At 34.9% G+C, this 25,417-nt stretch overlaps 2 protein-coding genes across 2 annotated transcripts; both read left to right on the top strand.

The window, feature by feature from the left end:
* The first annotated feature begins 2,141 nt into the window (after nucleotides 1-2,141).
* pnp4a (purine nucleoside phosphorylase 4a) lies at nucleotides 2,142-7,178 on the top strand. Its single transcript, XM_028001840.1, has 7 exons — nucleotides 2,142-2,246; nucleotides 2,531-2,694; nucleotides 3,135-3,238; nucleotides 4,728-4,903; nucleotides 5,018-5,208; nucleotides 6,443-6,522; nucleotides 6,690-7,178. Exons 1-7 carry the CDS (start codon nucleotides 2,224-2,226, stop codon nucleotides 6,840-6,842), a joined length of 891 nt encoding a protein of 296 aa, XP_027857641.1. The 5' UTR covers nucleotides 2,142-2,223; the 3' UTR covers nucleotides 6,843-7,178.
* A 7,588-nt stretch (nucleotides 7,179-14,766) lies between these two features.
* On the top strand, nucleotides 14,767-23,225 carry rem1 (RAS (RAD and GEM)-like GTP-binding 1). Its single transcript, XM_028001876.1, has 5 exons — nucleotides 14,767-15,052; nucleotides 17,841-18,229; nucleotides 20,406-20,488; nucleotides 21,166-21,373; nucleotides 21,460-23,225. The coding sequence occupies exons 2-5, from the start codon at nucleotides 17,875-17,877 to the stop codon at nucleotides 21,735-21,737; spliced, it is 924 nt and encodes a 307-aa protein (XP_027857677.1). The 5' UTR covers nucleotides 14,767-15,052; nucleotides 17,841-17,874; the 3' UTR covers nucleotides 21,738-23,225.
* Nucleotides 23,226-25,417: the final 2,192 nt, after the last annotated feature.

Genomic DNA, 25,417 nt, shown 5'->3' on the forward strand with positions numbered 1-25,417 from the left:
AAAAGTGTGACCCCCAGATTATCTCTAGATTAACTTCACTCAACAATTTGGGAGTATTGAACAAGACATTGACTGGTACTGAAAGAAGTGCTTCATGACTCAGTACAGAAATATTCATGGTACTAGTGTCTCATTCCCTGTGCTTAGCCCCCTTTGACAATGTTAAAAGGGCTTCATCTGGGATAAGGACAAAACAAAGTGAAATATTGCTCAGTGGCTCAAATGCCAGAATCTCTTGGAAGAGTGGATAGGCACAAAATCCAAGTTGCTTGAAGTCGAGGCCGTCTGGAATCTGTGTGTAAACCATTAATAACATTTGAATGCATCTTTCAATGTTAACAAGTCTCTATGATACTATATTTGAAATTAATCACTGCTATAAATACATTTTGAATGATATTAACTTAATCAAAATGCAGCTGCATATATCATCATGCAGTCGTAAAGCCATGCAAGGGTAGACTCACCTTTTATTCTGACAGCTATTCTCTATTAGAAGATCCCATGTTGCTTTTTACCAGTCTTATTTTTATTCTTCATATTGTTTGTGTTACGTGTTACATAGGTGGTGATGTTTGCATTATTCTCTTCTTTTTGCTTCGTGGGATACTCCTTGTTCTTAACTGCTTTAGGACAACGAATGAAAATTAGTTGTTGTGATAACTCTAACATATTCACATTGATGCTTACTGCTGACATGTTGATTCATATGCATTGTCCTAATTAAATAAAGTAAATTTAATTAAATGGCTTTCGCAATGCATGTAGCTACAAAGATTAAAATATCTTTGAAAATAATTGTAATACTAATATGGTAAAAACATGTCTGAGTGTCTAACCATCTACATTCCTCTTTTCATTAACCTGCTCACTAGAGTCCATATGGCTTCTGTATGCAAGTTTACATGCAGCATCATTTACATGCAGTTTTGTGATCATCCCTTAAAGTTAAAACAAAGATGATTCCAGAGACCAGTTTGATAAGTTTGATACTTAGTTCTTGAATGTGGTTTGTTTAGTAAAATGGACATTGCTGCAAGTAAACTGTATAAACCTTCTGGTTCTAGATGCTGTCCGCTGGTTCGAGTCCATTTCTATTCAGCAGCCATCAAACTCACATGAGCCTTATTAGCAACATCTGATCAGAGCGGCAGCAGAGGAACATGTGAAGAGTATTAGTGATCATGAGTTGCTAACTGCTCCTCATTAACCTGACACAGCCTTGGACCTCTTGAGTCTGGATTAAAAGCATTTATGTTTTATTTAGAAAATAAAAAAGTACATGATTTCAGAGTTCAGGAAAATTAAGCTAAATGACGTTTGTTTTACAATTTGGACATTAGGATTCGGAATTTAAAAAAATGTATGTGTAGAGAATATGGAAACATATTGTGACCAAACAAAATATTGCTGCACAGTTTTTTTTTATTTTGGTCTTTTTATAACCTTTCCAGAAGTTTCTACAGACTGTAAAAAAATATCCAAAATTGAAAGATTCAAATCATATATTATCTTAATCAGCTCTGTTGAGTACATTACTAAGGGTGAACATTTTTACTGACTGGAAAAGCAAAAGAAAACTTGTTCATGCAGCAAATGGCAAATCAATTAATTTTTTTAATTATTTCACTGAATGCACCATCCCAAAGGAAATCCTGCTCTGGACCAACAGAAAACCATACTACCTATATCAAAAATCTACACTATATCAAGAGGCTCATACTTAAAAAAATGAAGTACAGGCAATATAGTAGATTGATTAAGAGATTGAATCATTATCTGAATAATTTCTTGTTTATTATTATAGGGTAAGTCAAATACTTGCTCTTGCACTTTCACAAATATATACAGAAAGCTTTATTTTCCTCTTCACTTATACACACTCAGATTATGTCAGGCTCCCAGTTTGTACTCTAGCAGTTGAGAAACAGGGAAAAAATCTCTCAATAATCCTAGGAGTTATGTGAACCAAAAGCTCGTTGCACAACCAAAAAAAAAAGAAAAATGTGAGGAATCCACACAATTGCTATTTTACTCCAACTGTAACGCTATTGGCTGCTTCTGATGAATGAGCAAGTTCTGAACCAATCAAAAGCATGTGACCAGTAAATATGTAAGCGGAACAGCATCCACTGACCACACTCTCCTCATCTGTCACACAACCACACAGACACAAACACACACACATCTGGAAGTGGTAGCAGTCATCATCCTTCATTCATCATGCACAGCAAAGAACAGATCAGGTAAGGTTTTAACACCATTTCTGATGTCTCGTAAAATTTTATAACGTGATATTGTTGTTAAATATCTTGAAAATGTTAATAATATTGTCAACAGTGTGCCATTTTCAGATATTTAAAGAAATCAATTTTGTTTTAACACATGAAAAGTGCTAATGTGCTAACATTAGAGGTCTTTTTCGTTTAGTTGCTTCTGTGCAATCATTGAGATTCTTCTAAGGTAATAACATCACAACTAAGAATATTACGTTTTTGTGAGTGATATTGTGCTGTTTATTTCTCGGCAGTCACGATGAATATCAGAAGACTTCTGATTGGCTGATGTCTCATACAAAGCATCGTCCCATAGTGGCAATTATTTGCGGCTCTGGACTGGGCATGCTTGCTGATACTCTTAAATGTCAAGACTCCTTTGATTACTCTGACATACCAGGGTTTCCTCAGAGCACAGGTAATTTATGAATACATGCTTTTATGAATTTACATCTTTAAAAATACTGATTGATATTTTTACAAACAGATTGATATCACTGATATTGTATATTAAAATAACAGCACAGCAATACTTTATATTTCCATTTGCTCATAAGATCACAAGGCCTTCAGACAGATATTTAATAAGAAGAATATTGCAAAAAAAATTCTGCTTCTTTTTATTCATATATTTAAGTAACTGAAGCTCAAATTGAAGTATGAAAATTATAACTAATTGCTCAATTTATGCCTTATTTTAGTTTTTTGGTATGTTGTTTTACATTAGACTAATTTTGGTTATCCATCAGCCCTGCAAATTATAAGCAATTATAAGCAACTGTATTTTGTGAATATGCATAATCAAAGCAAGAAAATTTAAGAAAATTAATGTTTTAATTATGTTTATTTTTGTTACAGTACAAGGTCATGCAGGTCGACTGGTTTTTGGGGAGTTGAAGGGAAAGTCATGTGTTTGCATGCAGGGCCGCTTCCACATGTACGAGGGACATTCACTCCTTAAGGTATTCACTCAGATATTTCAAGTGTACTAACTGTTATTTCAAATGTCAAATTTATTAATAGGATGCATAAAAACAACAAAAGTTAGATCTACGTTTAAAGTTAGATCTACGTTTAAGCAAAACAAAAATACAATGACAGAATAAATCAGAGACTTTAATATCTAAACAACCAGTGAGCATAAACTTGGATTTGTCTTGTGATTTTGGCTTTGGAAAATCTAACTCATCCATGTATGTGTTTCCATATGGAATTTGAATAAATGTGTGAGAAAGTTGGTAGAAAATCAAATCGTCAGAAAAGAACAAGTATAATTCTAAGCCTAAAGACATATCTGTTCATGAACAGGCAGAGTTAAATATTGTCCAGGTGATCTGCATTTATACATTTATACTCAAAGGAAACAACACATCACATAAACATATGGATTAAATAGAACATGTCTTCACAACTATATCCAGATCCACCACATACCTACAATATTCTAAGTGGTTGGGTAAAAACTATCTCAGCCCAGCAACCCTGGGGTAAAGTTTACATAATAACCAGCATGATACGAGCTAACCTGTAGTCTCTTGGATGTGTGTGTGTGTGAGACATAGTCATGCTTGGGTTTGGTCACATGCAGCCTTTTAGTAAACTGTTCAATGCTGCCTTTGTTTCCTTCTGTAGAACACCCATTCATACTAACGTGCTCTCTTCTGTGTTACACTGAGACTGCCTGACTCTCCTTTAGGTGGCGTCCTGTGAAATGCCTTTCGCAAAGAAACACACACTCCCCCCCCCCCCCCAAAAAAACAGATTCAAAATAAAAACTTTCACTAAGGGGTGAAAATACCCTTTGTATACTTAAATGTTAGCTATGAAACAAGGTTGTGTGACTGTCAGGAGACCTAGCCTTAGAGTTTTATCTTCCTAAGTGAAAATCCTTCATCACCTGACGAACCATAACAAAACTGTGGAAAGTTAATTTGTGCCAAAAACAGGCATGCTAAAAAATAATAAAATTAATAACAATGCATATATATATAATTTGTGGCAAATAGCTAAAGAATTATTAGGCAGCTTGCATATATTTAGCTACCTTTACTGTAACATCACTCAATGGAAACCACTGTAAAACTCGTCTTTTTAATAATTAGCATTCATTTCACTAGCTGTTTGCTCAAGCTATGTAGGGGACACAACAAACATGTGAGAGAAGATCTTCTGGTCACAGGAGACAAACTTTATGCTCTACATGCAAAATGCTTTTTAAAGAGAAAAAAAAGTTAGTAGGTAAAAAACAGTTGTAGTTGTTTACAGATAAACCAACTCACTTAGGAACGCAAAAAAGAAAAGAGGCAGCAGACTTGTTTCACCCAATTTCTTACATGCCCAAAGCTTCCCAATATATAAGATGTTCAAATGGCTGCCAATCGTTGCACTTGGTAACATACTCTCCAAGTAAGCATAAGTTAAAATAGAAATACATAACTGTCTTTCCATCAGACTACCTTTCCCATTCGAGTCTTCAAGCTGATGGGAGTGGAGACACTTATTGTGACAAATGCTGCAGGCTCATTGGCTGATAGCCTCCGTCCTGGTGACATCATGATCATCAAGGATCACATCAACTTCCCTGGGCTGGTCGGTCTGAACCCACTGTGTGGGCCCAACGATGAAAAGTAATTTCATGCATGATTCATGTGATGGTATTCTACTGTCCTCACAGTGGTGAATACCAGTTTTTCCTGGTTTTGCTTTACCTGTCAATGATGCCAACAAATTTTTTGCTGCAGGTTTGGGCCACGCTTTCCAGCTATGTCAGGTTGCTATGACAAAGGGCTGCGTAGCCTTATGATGGAGCTTGCCAAGCAAATGGGTGTCTCTAGCCTTGTGCAGGAAGGTGTATATGCCATGGTGGGTGGACCCAACTTTGAAACCATCGCTGAGGCCAAATTGCTGCATCGACTGGGAGTGGACGCAGTCGGTATGATGCACTAAGATACTAGAAATGTGTACAGTCTCATAATGACCATTCCTTCTCATTCTTAGCTCCAGTTCTACATTTTTTGTGCTCATGCTAGAGTTTGTACATCCAATTTATTCCTGTTGTGAAGGATAAGACAAAGGGTTCTTTTGAGTCTCTAATAAAAGAAAATTTTCAGTTGCATGGTTGAAAAAGAGATGCAGGAGCTTTATTTAAAAATCCATTCACAGTTGAAAACAGTTTTTTCCCAACTAATGTATCTTTAATGCATGATGCTCACTGTAAAGTCTGATTTCAGCTACAGTTTTTGATGGACGCATCAATGCACCAGGAGGAATGTTTTCACTTAGTTTGGCCCAGATAAAAGATTTTCTAATTCTATTCTTTTTTTCATAGTCAGTCAATAGAAATTTGACACACCTATGTACAAAAGCTAAAGTTGGTATGTGATCTGAATTGACAGATCTACATATCTGAATCGATTTATTATTTTTTTTTCCATCATTGGTTTAGATGTTTGGTTGTAGTCTAAAATGAAGGCATAGTGTGCTAACAGAACTTAATTTTAAAAATATTGTGTAAAAAAACTAGTCTGTTTGCTAACAATTAGGATAAATGATTGCTTGCATTTTAATCAAAAGCAAATGAACATATTTTCAAGCAGAATCACCTTACAGAATGTACTTTGTAAAACAATTGGTGAACAGGGTTACAACAGACATCACCAAATGACATTTTTTATGCTTATACTAGACTGACTCCATTACTACATCATACTCTACTCCTTTTCCCTTTCCTTAGATCTTGTTCAGACCTTTTGTTAGCATATGTTCTGGATGATATAAACAAATGGAAGATGTCCAGGACTTTCTGCTGCTCGAAACTTGTCACTTCATATCTGTTCAGGAGCTTTTAATGTGTCCTGGGTCAGATTGTTCTCAGACTGCTAAACTAATGAAAGGAAAGTTGTTCCAGGGTATTGTAGGAGGTCATCTGTGAGAAACATTTTGAATGCATTTTAACCTGTGCTTAGCAAAGTCCAGAGGTGGTTGGATTGATCAGATTGGGCGGCAGTATTTGGTGTGACTGAGAGAAACTATGAATAGGCATGAACGAACAAAATAAATTCATTCATGAGGCTAATTGAAGGGTGAATAAGAAGTGGGACATTTTAGATTTTGCTCTTTATTAATAGCATTGTTCTAAACTACCCATAATGTACTGTTAATTTCAGGTATGAGTACAGCACCTGAGGTTGTCGTGGCAACACACTGTGGTCTAAGAGTCTTTGGACTTTCTCTGATCACAAATAAGGTATGGTAACAATCAAGAATACTGTTAGTAAACAATCGCAACTCTTATTTTTCAGCTTTATTTCATAAGTCTGTAACTAATAAAGAATGTAGTAATTTAGGGAATGGTTAGTGGTCTGGATCTTTGCTTGGATGACTGATTAATTGATTAATTGGTCTCCATGGCAGGTGGTAAAGAGCTATGAGGACTCTGAAAGCGTGAACCACGAGGGCGTCTTGGAAGTTGGCCGGTTGCGCTCTCAAACCGTGCAGCAGCTGGTGACTGAACTGATCAGCAGGATGGAGATCAATAACAACGAAAACACAAATAATGTTTCCTGAACTAATACAGATGCATCTGATTAATTTTTTTTACTACTTTTTATTTTATTACATCTGTGTGAGCTTTTTTTTAAAAATATTTGCTAAATTCAAAATCTTATTTATATCACTATGGTGCCAACTCGCTGTTCATACATTTAAATTAGAATATATTTATTCATCTCTGATATTTTATGTAAACTACACAACTTTTACAACAATAATTGTTTAATGGTGCTTTATTGGAACAACACTGATGAATGTTTTTGTATACTGGCCTTGAATTATTAATATTTATGTTGTAAAATATTTCTGCCTTGTCCTGACATGATTAAAATATTCTACCCATCCTACTGATTTCTGTTCTTTCCTATGTTTACTCATTGCTGCCCTCTTTTGGACTTAATAATATCCACATCCTCTTGTCCTAATTTTTACTTTTTAACAACTAAAGTTATGATGCAACTTTTCCTATTACAGACTTCTGCATATTGCATAATCTCATAGATAATATATAGCATGTAAAGATTCTATAAAGAATAAACTCATTCTCTTAAAAGAGCAAGAATCTGATTAGGTTATAAAATGGTTTCATTGAAAACTATTTTCAAAAAAAGTCAAATCAGCTGAACTGATATACATACAATTAACTTCATCTATAGGCAATAATCTACAAAGAGCATAGCCACCAGGCCATAGCAATCAACATAATAATTAATTGTAAGTTTATCGTAAACATTGAGCTTTCCTGAGCAAAATAGGTTGCAAAACAGCATGAAAAATGAGTTTATAAGAAGGTAGTAAATGTTTAAACACACATCAGAGATATGAAAATTTAAATCTGAATCTTGAAGAGTTTCACTTTTATATAAACAACAGTATAATGTTTTACATTGCAAACAGAAGCATTTATTGAAACCACTGTCTGCAAAGATTGATCAGACATCTTGAATAGGCTGAATTCAGATTCTTTGATGAAAAAAAGTTTCAGTGTTCAGCTCTGCCTGTGTTTCTTCAAATAAAGCGCAACATTTTGGCAGCCAAAGTTTTCAGGAGAGGAGTGATCCCAATTCACTGCCAGCCACTCAAGAATAAAATTTGCAGTAATTATGGCAAAGGGCTGACAAAAGAAGCAACATCAAATATGAGCCATTTACACTATCTGATAGAACTTGTATGAGCACTAACCATTTTTATACAATGTCTTAGTTATTTATTTGGGCAGAAAGGTATAAAAAGCTACATGTACACTATGAATATTAATTAGTGTTAATTCTCTGTCTAGAAATTATAAAAAATTGCATCAATAGCTTTTATTTTTGTTATAGTAACTGTAGTAAATCTTAAAAACTGATGACAATCAAATTCTGTATTTAGTTAAAGAAATTCTAACAGAATGTTTACTTTTAAATTCAAATGAAAGGATGAGGGCTTTTGTTTAGTGGGTATTGACACATAAGGGAAGAGAGGAGCAAGAAAAAGCAGGTACTTTTTATTTGTTTGTTTTGTGTTCATTCTCTATAAGGATTAACTTAAACAGACCTTGAGTGGGAAATTCTGATAGTTGCTCAAATTTTATTGAACTCATCATTTTATTAAGCTCAGAAAAAATAGTTTTGTGTTCTCTATGCTAACAGAGAACACAAATCAATAGCTTTATAGGTTTCTTAGCTTTTTCATAACCATGCTTAGAAAGTAAAACCAGTAATTGTAGGATAACAGAAAATTAACATTGTTTTGTCTCCACTGTTTCAAAAATCAACTGTTTTTTCCCCCCTTTATGCTTAAAACAGCTATTCAGTAAAAATCAATACTGTCTTTTACATTTCAGGGATCAACATTGCCATGGTCGATCAGACATCAGTTGACGTCCTTTTCATATCACTCCTGATTTTATTCGTGATTTTGGTTGTCCTCGTTGTGCTCTTCTGGGTTTATAGACATTTCAAAAACAGGTAAAGTCTAAAAATGCAACATTTTTAGACTTTTGGTTGGATTTACTTGAACAAATGGAAACACAGCATCATTATTTAAGTTAAGTTTAATTGTTTGGCGAAACGTTACTAAAGTGCAAGTATCTGATAGGAGAGTTTAATGTACTTCTACTTGCTTCTGGTTCCTCAGAGACCTTACATTGATGAAGATCTCTGTTGGACAACCTCCAGTGCAATTGGCCATCAGAACTAAGCCAGAGCATGCCCAGGATCTTATGGATCACCTGTTGGAAAAATTTGCATTGCAGGTGGAAACTGCAACAGATATTGAGGATGGATCCCAAGAACATGAGCTAGAAAATGCAGCAGCCTCAACAGTCAACTCTGATTTTTCCAAGAGTAGGTTATATTCACTTTTTTTTTTTTTTACCTGTAATTCATTAGGATGTAAAATGATGTAAATTCAGATGAATTGTTTCCAGTATTTTTATAATACATTTCTTATTTTTGCTTACTTTTTGTGTTGATGCACCTTCAACTTCTGAAATATGGTCGTACTACATGTTTTTATGAAGATTTATTTTAAATTGTTGTTTCATTTGTGTCCCCTTCACAGTTCCAAACATTATCTCTAAGAAAGTGTCCCAGTGGCTCAGTGTGGCATTACCTACATGGCACTCAAGCAGATCTCAAAGAAGTATGCTAATACCAAAACCAGCTTTGATTAATTTAATTTTCTGTATTTTATGTCTAAAAAATCCATTCATTTTACATTAGTATTCTTCCTTCCAGCTCCAAGTTTTCACTCTGTTTGTACTGAAAATCAAGATGGAGCCCAGGCTTCTTCATCCTCCTGTCAAGCAGCAACCTACAGTAAGACGAGGAGAGAAGAAGAAACCATCCTTTAGACAAAGAATGAAGAACATCCATAACTTTTATGACAATCGCTATTTCTTGTTTAAAAATGAATCTGTCTAACCTGTTGATGAGGTTAGGCTAACTAACCTCATCATCAAGAATCTGTTATAAAACAGATTTTATAGACAGTGTCCATTGTTGAACACTGAAATTGAGATGAAACATATTCCCTACACAAAACTCCCCTTTAAATGAACCTTAAATACAAGTATAAAATGGGAAGAAAACACTTAAATATCTTAAAACTGTTTTTGGCTGAATTAAAACTTTCTTGGAGGAATGTGATGATCATACTTCTTGGTGTTTGGTTTGGAGGAAACAAATAAAGAAGTGGTTGTTCATAATCATACTGACAATAATTCAGCATAAAAAATGTTGTAGAAATATAATAATAAATTTTCATAATTTAGTTACAGAAAATGCTGGGAAGCAACTTGAGTTTTTGTTCTTATATTATTTTCGTGTTACGTAATAAAAACCCTGAAAACAATAAGAAGAAAGTTGCTTACTAGGATGTATAATATCCATACACGTCCTTACTACTTTGCTAAAGTTTGATGCAGTAATGCACTTAGATATTGAACATCACTGGGGGGCCACAAGATTTACATATGTCCATCCATCCAGCCATCCATCCATCCATCCATCCATCCATTAATCTTTGCCTTCCACTCATCCAAAATTTGGTCGCATGGACAATACACACAAATACACACGCACACAATACTGGATACCCTTAGGCACTCCCAGGCTTGACAAGGTAGTTGCTCCAGCAAATTCTGGGTCTTCCCCGACTCCAAAGGCATCCTGATGGAGGATGCATCCTGGAGGCATCCTGATCAGATACCAAAACCACATCTACTCACTCCTTTTAAATAATTTAAAATCATAGTTAAAGAGACTAACAGCTTCTTGAGAGGAAGGACCTCCTGTAACGCTTTCTTGTGCACCTAGGATGCTGCAGTCTGAAGGAGCCCTTAAGTTCAGCAACAGCTTCATGCATGAGGTGGGAGACGTTGATGATGTTATTTTAGAGTCCTTCTGTCTCCCACCACCTGCACTGGATCGAGGGAGCATCTAGGACAGAACTGGACTTCCTGATGAGTTTATCTAACCGTTGCCTCACAGGTGTAGATACACTGCTGCTTCAATAGCCAATGGTGCAAAAGATGGCTGATGCTACAGAATGAAAAAAAATCTGGAATGTTGCTCTTTTCAATGATTCAGCTGTCATGACCAGAGCTGCTGATCAGAGCGTAGATGGACTTGTAAACCGAGAGCTTCATGTAAAGCACTTTGAATTTTCTTGTTGCTAAAATGTGCTACATACATAAACATTTCTTGTCTTGCCTTTGCTTTTTGGTTCAGCTCTTTGTTTCTTCACCCGACAGACTGGAGAAGCAGCTACATTACTGCAAATGAGGCCCCTATCTGCCTGTCCATTTCATGAACAACACAACAAGATACTTAATCCCAAGCAGAGCAATATCCTCTAATTGGGATATTGTATGTATCATGTGAGACTCTCTACATCAGCCTGTTGACATATTGATATTTGATATAATTTTTAAGTTATATAAAATAAAAAAAACAGAGGCAAAGATGTTTTAGCTTTTTTTTTGTAGATTATGGCATAAAGAGGCTTTACTATAGTTATTTCTGTTATTTAGTTTAATTTGTAAGTAGGAACTGAAAACCCCATACTTAGGGAATGACTGCTCTAATTCATTTGTGAGTAATAGCAGCAAATAATTACATGTATTGATAATACCACACGGGGGCAGTAGAAGTTAATATTATACATTATATCACTCGAACTTTATTATGTGTACAACTGAAAAACAACACTGTATGAAGCTTTTATTAGAATTAATCTATTTTAATAAGCATAGTACCAAAAATCTACTCATGTAGGAGAAGCAATATTCTCAAATTCACACAAATTCTTAAAATTCTTCTTTGAACCTCAAAATGAGGTTTGATGATTGTTTGTGTTGCTATGTAGATCTTAACTGCAATCTCCATGTGAGTTAAAACAATAAAGAAACACATTTCTGGAACGTATTGTCGTTTAATCACACAATCTGGATGAGGTTAACAGACATTTGGCTTAACTCAGCATTGCATATCATTACAGGTGGTCCTCTACAAAAATGTACCTAAATTGCTTTGCATATATAAACATTCACTTGAAGAATGGAGCAAGCTCAAAACATCTGCAGAAAAATGGCAACCTTGCTCATTTACACTAAAAATAAACCTTACTGATTTCACCCAGGCAGCAGTGATTAATGCTATAGAGATATTATTAACTCTATAAAGACCTCAACTGATTTTCTCTTCCTAAAAAGGCATCATTTCGACAAAATAAAATTTTTACATGTAACAGGGAATCATAAAAACTAACATTACAACATACAAAAACTATTTGAGTTAATGACAGAATAAAAAAAGAGTTACACTAATTCAAAAGGATAATGGTAATACTTTTAATACCAGAGCAACAGGGGTAATGACGATAAATGAATCATTCTGCTCATCTGTTTCAAAAGCTGCAGTGCTGTGCATGGCTCTTCAGCTGATAAGGAGGGTTATTCTTTTAACTTGGTCCTTTAACATTTACAGATGAAAGAGATCTGCTTTCCAAAATGAGTCATCTGGAAGGAATGGAAGTTCAAGTTTTAAACCAACTTGGAAGACAAATATTAGCTAGAGCAACCGCTAAGCTGCAGACAATTTAAGGAATAAGTTAATATGTTGTTTTGCTTAAATCAAACAGCAACAGCTTCTCTACGTACTTATTTGAAAAATCTGATTGAGTTCATCTTCTATAGATATAAGACAATAAACAAATAGCTTCTGCTGCTTTTAAAGCAGAGTATTTATGGTGTAGAGACTATGGAAATGCTTCCTCTCGCACTTAAACCTTTGAACTGCGTGGGGGTGTACATTATCTCAACATCTGTGATGTGTTGAGTTTCATTCACTCACGCTGACACAGAGGAAGTAGTGCATGCCCTCTATAATCTAATTTTCCATCATGTTACAAATGTAAAAAATGGAAAGCCATTTATGCCAGAAAAACTATACAAAGTTTAACACTAATGTTTGACACTTTTCCTGCAAACATGTCAAAATAGACTCTTATAATTCTGAAATAGCCTGTGTTTTTAATTTGTGCTGAATTTTTAATCATTTCTTTAATCCAATTATGAAAAAATGAATCTGATTCATCTGTAAACTGATTTATGCAGAACAGTCTGGCCTTACTTCTTAAAGGTCAGTCTGTGGCCTTTAAATTTTCCAGCTTCCTGCTGCAGTTTCTTATTGAACTCACCTCCTTTTTTTCACCATCATTTCTCACAGTCTTCAATTAATTAGATCTTATAAAAGTCCAAATACCAACTAAAACTTCCGTATGAAATTGTGAAATTTTAGAAGAAATGTATTTTTCTAATACATCCACACATATATTGTCTGTGTAGTGCCTACCTCCAGCTGTCATCAGTCCAGATTTGTTGTATTCCCTGAACAGGTCATGAGTCAATTTATTAGCATTACAGAGACACACAGGACAAACAACCCATCTTTGAGATCAATTAACCTATTAGTGCTTTTTGACTGTGAGAGGCAGCTGAAGTAACTATGCTTGCACATGGTGAACTTGGAAACCCCACACAGTGTCTAGGGTGGCCAGATTTCTTGAATGTATTATCCATTATTTCAAGTCACTTTACGACATCTTAGGGCATTGAATGTTGCACAAATTTCTAATTTACCAGACAGTTCAGTGGCTGAGTCCAGGTCCTTTGTTGTGAGGTCCAAATAATCTAATTTAACATGTAGAATAAAGATTTTCTAATGTCTTGATCTCTGCCAATGTTCTGTGTGGCAAATTTTAGTCTGACCTTCATGGTTCTCTTAGAGCGAAAGAATTTCTTCCTTGCCAAGTTCCTCTGACAGTTAAACTTGTTTTGTCCCTTTCTAGTCTTAGTGTTGCTGTTTATTGTTTAGTAATACTCTGATGCCTTCACAGAAAAAAGCCCTTATATTGAGATTAAATTATACACAGTTGGTCTCTGCGTACTCCCATTATACCAGAGGTCTCCAAACTTTGTCACAAGGGCCAAAATCATGAGGTCAAAAGGACCTATGGGTGAAACAAATGCTAAAAAATCACCTTTCCACAGAACAATGAACTAAGTGCATAGTATTTTGAATAAAGAGACAAAGTAGACCATTTTTTATGGAAATGATTAGTAATCATTTCAGATTCAATACATAAAGGGTTTTACATGTTTGCCTTGAAAAAGAGGATCCCATTTGTTAAGTCATTTGAGCAAAGTTGGAAAAAATACAAAAATCAGCAGGATTTAGATCACTATTTCTTTGAAATCACTCATTTATTTGCCAAGAATATGTGAGTGAATGGGTGAATGACTGAATGTAGAGTGAAGTGCTTTGGGGACCTCTGAACTTGATAAAGAGCTAAACAAGTACAGACTATTTACTATTTAATTTTATTCAAAAGCAAAAAGCCTCCAGGGCCAGATTTTGACCACTCCTGAATTCCAGTCAGGGGCCGCACAAACTCATTTCAGGGGCCTCAAGCGATCGCCAAGCTGCACTTTGAACACCCCTGCAACACACTTTTGTCAAATTAATAATAATATTAGCATCTGTTGGATGTTTTATATGGAACCACTTTGTGGCAAAGACATACATTTGTTTATTAATTTCAAATTTGAACTAATATCCATATCTAGTTAGATCTATAGTTCAGCTAATATGACATCAATGAGGGAAAAGGCTAAAAAAAGGATTCTTCGTTGTGTCAGAAAATATTTAATCTTCAGCTAACAATTTGATCTATTGCTGTCATTTGTGTTAGTTTGGGAAATCTAACACTTTCAGCAAACAATAAAACAGAAGTAATGTTCCATCAAAAGAAAATATATTGGGGTTTTTTATGGGGTTTTTTAAAACAAAATTTAGAACAATAGGACAGAAGACAAGACGTAAGTCAAGCCAAGTTGTTTCATGTAGTTAAACTGTGTCTTTTAGATCAAGCAGGAAGTGACCAAAAATGTTTGCTAAAGCAGCTCACCCTCCACTCTGATAAAAGTCCTGCACACTCTCCCTCCTCAGATATCTGTTTCTGCTCTGCTGTCTCTCTTACACACACACTCACACAGAGGAAGGCTGATAACTGTGATTCCGCTGCTGAATTTTTAACGCTGTTGTGGAACTTTTTTTTTCCAGCCGGGGTTACTGTGGCACCGGGGTACTATTACACTGACAGAGACAGGGAGACCGGGCTCAACTCTTTTCTGTTGTTTACTGAGGCTGCACTGACCCAGACTGTCCATGGAGTGTTTGGTAGGTCCAGATATTTAAATGAACTGATTAACATTACTCTGTATCATTTTAAGCATCGCATGTGTTAAGCAGTTCCTGTACCTAGACAGAAATCATGAAACTTGTAATACTGTATATATTTTTTTCAAATATTATATTAGTTGTGAAATGATGACTATATATCTGTACTTAATTTTAGTGAATATGAGCTAATGATATTTAACATACAAGGTAGTACTTTTTGCCTCACACAGAGTCAATTTCCTGTGCAGACTTCTATATAAATCTGTGTATATTTCGTTTCTTCTTGAGATTTCTTGTTACCTAATACATAAGTCTGGCATAAAGGAAGTTAATAAAAAAAATATCTTAACTTGTTAAGTTGTGTATATGTTTTATTACCTCTGGGGTTGTTCTTGATGGAAACACAAAGAATATTGAAAACTTTGCTGTCAACAGATAAGTCCAATTTCTTTAATAAACTGAATAATTTTAAAGTAGAGAACTGGGTTGTTCATGGCTTATGCTTAGACTACAGCTAAATAGCTCTTGGCCGGTCTAAATGGTGCTTACCATCCTGACTGCCATTCTTGGCATCTTTAAAGGCTTGAATTATTTATTGCAGGAGGTTTGTTTAAGTGTTGCTGCTACGTCCTGCATAGCTCATGGATTGGAAAGTTTTTTATCTTACAAATAACCTTTTGCTAATACTGTTTGCAGTGTTAATTATTTGAGTCATTGTTGTTTTCCATGAAAATCAACTTTTGTGAGGAGTTTGATTAGTTTGTGAGGACAGTTTCAATTCAGATAAACAGAGAATATGATTGCAGAACCAGCTGTTTAGTGAATAAAAGCTACAACCATTTAACTTTTAATCAAACTAAAGGCTCTGTAATGAAGTAAGTCAGCTGAGCTATAAACCAACAAACCAGAATCCTTTTTTTATGGCCAAATATGTCTTACGTGTAGTTGTATAGAGTAGTTATGAGTAGTCGGTATCTAACTCAGTACAATCTAGATCAAAATTCTACCTTCTAAAATAAATTAGTGTACTTGGAAAACATATTCCCAATACAGATAGGCACATGCATCAAAATGTTCTTCATTTTACAACTTTTCAGATATAATAGTGTTTTTGTTTGCCAAGCATGAGTATTTTTGCAAAGCGTAAAATGTGAGTCAGATTTATTCCAAAAAAATAAATAAATACACTAAAAGTGAGCAGTAATGGCTGTAATCAGTATCAGTATAGTTATATGACAAAGTTTGTATAGAGAAAGAACTGCTTGTTCAACATCAAGACAAAGATGTTGATCCCTTGAAACAACACACACAAAATAAACAACAGTCTGGTGCAATCACAATAAAGTCTAAACATACTTTTGAGATTTGAGTTGTTCCATATATGACAAATTCAGTCTTTAAGATACTTTTCCTGCTCTGAGTACCTGTTAGCTTCCTGCATCCAATTTCCAATTTCCAAAAAAGTATGGTTATCATGAGGTATCCAGTTAAGCTACTGACTACTGAAAATACTCCACACAGCCCATTTGAAAAACTTTGACTTTCCTTTAAATAATTTTTACTAGAATACAACACATCCAAACCCAGGGAAACACAAAAAAAACAAACCCAGAAAAACAGAAATATCAGAAATATTCTAAAAGAATATAACGAGGTTAAAAATATATATTATTTTGCATACTTTGATACTCTTGTCAATTAAGTATTTTGTTGCAAACTAAATCTGCAATATCTTACAAAGGCACTGAAAGATGAAAAAAACTTAAAAGACACAAATAGCTTCATGAAATTTCAAATTGTTTTCTTACAGCAACAACATAATTTTGAAACATACATTGTGACTGGAAATAAAAGCGAAAAAAGTAACTTCAAAGACCAAAATTAAAATGAAACTTAAAAATTACATAGTTTTTCTTTTAAGTAAAAAAATGTTTGTATTAACGACTAATTAACTTTTATGTTGTATTCTTACCATCAATGGCAAGAATACCATCAATATTCTTACCATATTGTACTTTGAAATGCTTTGCTGCTGAAATGTGCTATACAAATCAAAATTGTTTGTTTGATTGATTGATTGATTGATTGATTGATTGATTGATTGATTGATTGATTGATTGATTGATTGATTGATTGATTGAATGGCGTAAAGCTATTGAAAGATAGGGCTATTTTGAAATTGAGTGCAAAGAGTTGCTAGAAAATACTAGAAATTTGACTTAGTCTTATTTGTGAGTCACAGTAAAATCTCATAGAATCTAAATATCGCTTGAGACAAAGAAAGGTACTATGAAATACATCAGTATAATTGTTCCTCCTTACTTTTCTGTCCACCTCTATCTCACCTATCTCTCCCAAATATACATCTGTTGGCGACGGTCAGCAGAGAGAATGGACTGTGTGATCTTATGCAGCAATGTGACTCACTTGCTTTAGGAGATAAACACTGTGACTTAATCATAAATTTATCAGACCATTGTCATGTTTACTGCTGTGTTTAATGAAACTAAAGTTGCACCGCTTTCTCTGTGAGTCCTAAAGAAGCTGCACTTAAGGTGAAGAGGAAGGGTCAAGTTTTCAATGTACAGGCTGCCACATTGGGAGTTTGCATATTTTTAGGTTTAAGAAGGACAAAATCTCGTTTTATAGAATCTGAGAGTTCAACTCATGATTACTCTAAGGATCAGTGTTTTGCTAGAACTGCCCTGGACATACTTTTAACATACGTCTTATGTTTTATAACATTGATGATTATAAAATTTAATCTGTTACATTTTTCTTATAGGCTAATCCCGTCCTGATGCTGTCACCATAAAATTATGACCCTTAACACTCAGAGAGATAAGGAGCCTCTGCGGCGTCGAGGGAGCACACCAATTCCTCCCCTTTATCAGCAGCTAAGTGGGACTTGGGACTTTCGAAGATCCCTGAGCACACGGCCGGAACGTCCTGGTCCAACACGCAGTCACCCTCCTTTAGGGCAGTCAGCATCTTACCATCCCGGAGACAAGTCCCTGCACTACCGTGCTCACTGGAGTTCTGACTCAGATGACGACTCACAGAGTGAATCAGAGTGTGTTTACAGAGTGGTGTTGCTTGGCGACCATGGTGTCGGAAAGACCAGCCTCGCAGGCATCTTTGCTGGAATCACGGAGAAAGATGATCAACCTGGAGGTGGGATGCTGTTTGTGGAACTCTTTAATAAATTAGTTGTCAGTGTGCTTTCATGTTTTCAGCAGTGCCTTAATTTATTGCTTTTTCATTAAACAAGATGTTCAATTTATTGCACTCTGTAAATATCTTTGTGAACTCTGGTTCCCATCAGACATGACAGGGTCCAACGTTCTCAGCATCATTCACAGGAAATGAAGCATGTTGAAAGTGGAAACAATGACCATCATGTTTAGCTTGCCACTGTTTCTTTAGATGCGTAGCTGTTTTAGCATCTTCCATCAGTCTCACAATCACAGATTGACTCTACGATCTAGAGATCCTGGCACCATATGGCCCCCACAACCCACCACAGTGCTCCTTGTTCTTCTGAGTGAAGACGGCTACAATCACATCTGCTTTGTATTTGAAAATATATGTTAAGAATTTACGAGTACTTAAAATCTTGAAGTGACACATACAGGTAAAAGCCACAAATAAAGCTATATATAAATAAATAAATTCTGAATTTTTATGAAGCAGTAGGTGGACATATAAAGTTAACTCACTATGAAAAGCAACAATAGGTATGAGGATAAATTAATACATTAAAATACAAATAAAATATGCAGGACATTATTATGGGGTGGCCACTATGCCCCTGATATTCTTCCCCAAAATGCTGTTGTTGGCACCACAGTTACCAAACAGTTCAAAAACATTCATCTTAAGAAGCATTTTAGATTTTACTTGTACAAAGTTTTTTTTAACACACTATTTATAATCTTTGGTGTACAAAACATCACACAGATGCAGAAAACGCAGATTTGTTCACAGTATCTTTGACTTTGTTGTGGTATGGCAACCTTGACTGGCCCGACATTATTGATGAGCTCTTGTGTCATGTGACTTTGGGCCTCTGGCAATGATTGGCAACTCATATCGATCCATTAGCAGTCTGACACACTGTGAGGACAGGGTTGGTGTGCAGTTAGTTGTACTGAATTAACTCTGGGTTTTATTTAGCATTTTGTACATATTGTTGACTCAGAGATTGCTTGTGTTGTTATTGTTTCCTCATTTGTCTCAACAGTCATTCTGGTGGTAGACGTGTTTTAGTTTTTAGAACTTTTGTCCAGTTTTTGGCTTTTCAGAAATCAGTTTCACTTTGAAGATTCATCACTTTAGTTTAAGCTGATATTTTCATAAAGTTAGTAGTTTAATTTAAATATAAGCTTTTGACAGCACCTCAAATGTGATCTAATCAACTGAACTCAACATTTTCTTCCCAAGAGATTGTAAATAAAATAGAAAAGAAAATGTAGAATAACATGAACAAGTTTGGAGGGTGTGTTTAACCAGTCCAGTAGACACCATAATCTGATTTTAAACTCAGAAAATACATATTTGCTTAGGTTTAGTAGTCTAGAATTTCAGATTTCTAAACATTTATATTTTTCATTTATATTTCAGAACATTTTTTAATTTAAGGTTATTTGTATACATTTTAAGACCATACAATTCAGTTATTTAAAAGATAATGAAATGATAAATTCTTGGAGTTAATCTTGTTTTAGAAATGGTAACAAGAATTTGCGTAGAAAACAAGAAAAGCCTGCAAAATGTTATAACTTTAATAACCAATCAGAAACTACATATCATCAGCTATAGTGAAAGGAATTTCACAGTAAATTTATTTCACTGTGTAGTAAAAAGATTTTTTTAATTGGTAGATGTGTGAACGTCTTATGTTATTATCATTACATCAGTCTCATAAAACTGTCCTGAATCGACAAAATTATGTTTTCTAACATGGCAACAAGTCATCCAAATGGAGCAGCATTAAATGGCAGGATGAGTATAAAGAAATCTTGTTCAGTTTATTTATTAGAATCAACCTTTTACAAAAGGGTTTGTTCTAAATAAGATTTTATTAAATGTGTTAATTCTCATAACTGCTAGAGTAATTTGAGAAGCATTCACATTGGAAAAAGATAAAAGAATCAAAACATCTTTTACACAAGGGTCAACTCAAGTTTATTGCTATATCTCATGTCAGCAACAAGGCATCTCAAAGCCAAAACCTTTTTATATGAATGAATCCAAAACTCAAATCCAATGTAACAACATAAGAGATAAGAGATGTTAAACATTAAATTTTATCATCTGTTTATGTGCCTGTATTTATTGTCCCTTACAGAGGACACATATGAGCGGACACTGATGGTGGATGGAGAGGAAACAACACTGATTGTCATGGACACATGGGAGAGTGATAAATCGGTATGCTGTATTTGAGTGAGTGTGTATTGGTATGGAAATATTTCTAAGCATGAAATATAACTTTGAAGCATGCCATGAATGTGTGTATGTATATGTCATCACTGTTAACAAAGGAAAAAGTTCTGAAAATGTAATTCAGACCATGTTTTTCTAAAAAAAAAAATTAAAATTCGCCACAACCAATCAATTGCCTGGGTATTAAGCATTCATTTGTGCTGGTAAAATATCTTCCAAACAGCTGCTTTCTTTAAAATTAGTGCAACCATTAAAAAAGAAAAAGGTAGTAGACATAGTCATGGTCAAATTGACCCCATTCATTTAAAGATAAACAGCATTTTTTTTTCTGTAGGTTATTTACCAACTTAATGACTATTATTTATTAAAATGTTTGTCAAAATTCAATAATATGAATGAAAATGTACAATCTGGTCTTTACAGTTTCTAAAATTATGAAAATAACCTCTAACTAAACATCACTGACTTGATAATGTTAGTATTTTTTTAAACAATATGAAACCACAATAGAAATGTTTGTAGAAAAATAAATATAGCTATACCACAACCCTATGCAAAGTCTGTATGACCGTAAAAGTTAAAGGTGATTCGCTTTCTTTTTACTATCACTTTATTCTATTTAGGAAAAATTAAGAAGTCTCTGTCCTTGTGTCCTCTGTTAGGAAAAAGGAGACCCATCCTGTCATGATGATTGTCTGAAGGTGGGGAGTGCTTATGTTATTGTTTACTCTGTCACCGACCGCTCAAGTTTTGATTCAGCTGCTGAACTCCGCATAACACTGAGGCGTGCACGACAAGCCGAAAATCTTCCCATCATCCTCGTAGGAAACAAGAGTGACTTGGTCCGGGCTAGAGAGGTCGCTGTGGAAGGTGGGGTCATTGATCCGTAATTGAAAAATGGCTAAACATAGTTTGATCCTACTTTAATAATTTAGCCTCTTTCCTTTCTTTCCTAGAGGGCAGTGCTTGTGCGGTAGTGTTTGACTGTAAATTCATTGAGACGTCTGCATCCCTGCAGCATAACGTGTCCGAACTGTTTGAGGGCGTGGTGCGACAGATTCGTCTCCGTCGGGACAGCAACGACGTCACAAAGAACAGAAACTCAATCTACAAACGTAAAGAAAGCCTCACCAAGAAGGCCCGCCGTTTCCTGGACCGACTGGTGGCACGAAACAACCAGCGAATGGCGGTTAAAGTGCGCTCCAAGAGCTGCCATGACCTAGCTGTCCTCTGAAGACTTGCTTTCATCAAGACTTTTATTGTGACTTCTTGAACGATTGCCTGCTTGTGATACTGCGGAAAATAGCATCAGCTGTGTCTTTCACGACCAGTGGGTCAGGCTCAGACAAAACTGTCACTGACAAAATGAATGAACAGAAGACACTTACTGTGACTATGGCTTCCCTGTTTTACTATTTAGTGTCAAATTCGTTGCGACTTTACCTCCAAATGACATCAATATGAGGATTTCAGATGAATGTAACAAATCACCATTCTATGGTTTAACAGTGGCATGAGTGCGTTTAAGTGTGTAGGTGTGTGTGTGTGTGTGTGTGTGTGTGTGTGTGTGTGGGTGTGTGTGTGTGTGTGTGTGTGTGTGTATAAGTAGAGGTGATGTGACATTGTTCATCATGGGGAACCTGATCACTGTTGTTATCCCGAGATTTCTTGTGTTCAGATTAATGTGCTAAATAAAATTTCAAAAGTCATAAAATCATGTCTACTAAAATTGTACAAAAAAAAAAACAAACAAACTTATTTTGCGATTTTTAAATATTTTTTAAATTAGCATTGCATACTTGGCAGTGTCTATTGAAAGTGAAAGTTCTGTCATTTTTTACCCCTTCATCTTACTGTGTGCCCAGTTTCCTCAAGATAATATTCTGGTGATGTTAAAATTTGATACCAATCCAAGTCATGTTGCTTTTACTGTCATTACAACCATATAAGGGTGAAACACTGCAAAGTTACATAAGATTTAATCTTCCAGGAACCTAGCACTACACATACATATAAACCGACCTGATTAAAATGTGAAGCACATAATCTGAAAGTGAGGACCCACATGACTAATGTTATGCTAAGAGTTCATGTAGGAGGTTCATGGGATTTCCTACAATACTGCTGGCTTTACCGATCCAGGCTGTGTGGTAAATGAAAGAAAGACAATGACAATTTTTCAGTGAAGTGCTTGAAAAATGTTCAAATATGAATTCATCATTCATTTCATCAAGTGAAGACCAAGGAATATGGTGGGGTCTTGGGGATTCTCCGCAGCGGATCTGTTTAAGTTAAGTGCTGCGTCACTTAACTTAAACCACTCTGTGGTTTTATTAAAGCCAGTGATCATGTTTTTTGATTTAGCAACTCCCAGTAACAATTTGTTGACTTTGTTTCAGTCTGTAAGCCATCACACCTCCTCTCTGTATGCTGACTTGACATTTTTATTGATGAAATCCACCATGGTAAACTTTGCAGATGACATAATGCAGTTTGATCTGTGCACTGCTGCACAGTGCAAAGAACAGGACTGAGTACAGAACTCTGAGGGACCCCAGTATTCAGTGCCTTTCTGTCAAAATGTCAAGGATCCAGTTGCAGAGGGAGGTGTTTACATTCTACTTTATACAGCAATAACTCTTCCACAGTAATTCTCAAGTCAAATTCTCAAGTCAACAAACATAACTAAGCAAATAAACTTTTTTGCCTTGGATTCCCTCTATATTGAAGCAACAGAAAATTATTGTGAGTTATTCGGAGGAAAGACCAAGAGACAATGACATTAGATCTTCCTGAAAATTAGCTTCCAACTAGCAAAAGTGCAAAAACACAAAAAATAACCCTATAGCCTGGTTATTTTGATATGCTTAATGTATATTTTCCAAGATATTTTGGAAAGAAAGGTATGGTTATAATTTAGCTCATTAATTTTTCATCTGCATACAAGCAAAGGACCAATTTTTTGACAGAAAGACTGGCTTGTTTGGCAAACTATTTTTTGCTACAAAACACAACTTGTGTCAAGTGAAATTATCTGGGCAAATTTTGAACAGAGTAAGAAAAACAAAGAAAAGAAAGAACAGAAATTCACTTTTGTTTTGCAAACCACCACTGCGTATCAGTGAAGGCATTTTTTAAAACTGACTCCTTAAAATCTTCTCATCAGCATATACGCTTGTCAGGTTCACACTGGTAGCTATAAATTTAAGAATTTTTGAAAAGGAAGAATGTTTTTGAAATGTTTGACAGTAATTTATTTATTTACCATTTTCAGATTAATTTCTTTCAGGGAAATCTCCTGGTGACGCTTGGTTGTTTTAGTCAAGTCTGTCAGCTGAGGCTACATGGATCAAACATTAGCAATCCACGTTGCATAAACACAGTCAAAACTCTTGAATGTTTACTGTTGCCTTGGTAATTTCCTGTCTGTTAGCCAATGTCTGCTAGAAGAAGTTGTTTACCGAACGGTAGTTATGATAACACAGTCTAATGCAGACACCTCTACATGACTGAAATAAAACAGGCCACATGTTGTGGAGATTGCCTTTGGGATTTCCCTGCTTGGAGTTTAGTCTACAAAAAATACATTTGATACATGCTTTTTGTGCATATTTAAGTATTGGGACAGCTAATGCTAACAGTGACTTCTGTAAATACAACTTTATTAAGCAACACTAATTATTATACATTATAATTCATAGTGTATGCTTTTTTTATTATTTGGTAAATACTAAAATTCTATTTTTGGTAGACATTATTTGCTAACCTTCACTAAACACAAATGTTAGATGTTATGAGCCACTTATCCATCTACTAACTGAAAACATGCATGTTAGGTTCATTAGCCACTTTTGAGTTCCCTTAAGTATGAGTGAATATTCACAAAACTGGTCATTTTGTTCCCTCCCCATTAAATTAAGTGCATTTGTTTAGGTTGTTTTGTTTTTTCTAGAACAGAATAGTGATGTCTAATCAAGATGTTTCCCAATAGTCATACATCAAATCATACCCACCATTGAGACATTTCATCTCTGCTATTAATATTCTATAATGTATTCATTTATGAAATATGAAAATACTTTACAGCAAAGAAAACTAAATTCATATGCTATAGTGCGAACATTAAGCGGTTTGTGTCTGAGTAGAAAACGAAAGTGGGAAGGGATGAAAGAAATAACCTGGTAACAGCTCAAAGTCACAATGAATTATTTCAATACTAAATGTTGTTTATGTTGTTAGAACAGTTTCTGGAGTCAAACATCAAACAAACGTCCGAAGGACTTTTAATTATTTACTCTTTTTGGAATAAAAATTCCCACCTTTAATTATTAATGTAAAGTACACATATTCATATGTTCATAATCATATGTTTGGTTAAAAGTATATAATATATTTTGTAAACTAAGTCATCGAAGAAAGACTTCATTATTAGTTATATTGTTTTATTTGATTACATTTTATTATGTATCAGTGTGTATACATTTGGATAAATATCTGCAACATATTGTTTACATTCTGGCAATCTGTCCAGCCACCTCTCACCCAATGACAACTGAAGATAGGCCCGAGCCCCCCTGTGACCATACATGAATAATTGGTTATAGAAAATGGATGGGTGGATATTGTATAAATAAATAATTTATATTAGTCAGCTTTACTACATTCTATGTGCACAGATTTTGGTATTGGATACTAAACGTTCTCAGTAGAAATTCCAACTTTAGCAGGTTTTCTCGTTGTCTTTCTTTATGGGAAAACAGAAAATCTGATTTCCATTCCAAACGACCATTATAGTACTTGTGATCCCTGTCTTAATATAGAAGTTTAAGCCAGTCAGGTTCATTATTTTGTGATCCCAAACTTTTTGCTTTGTTCTACTTACTTTGTAGACATTTCAGTCAATAAATGTAAATG

This window comes from Xiphophorus couchianus, chromosome 20, assembly GCF_001444195.1.
Source record: "Xiphophorus couchianus chromosome 20, X_couchianus-1.0, whole genome shotgun sequence".
NCBI classification, from domain to species: Eukaryota; Metazoa; Chordata; class Actinopteri; order Cyprinodontiformes; family Poeciliidae; genus Xiphophorus; species Xiphophorus couchianus.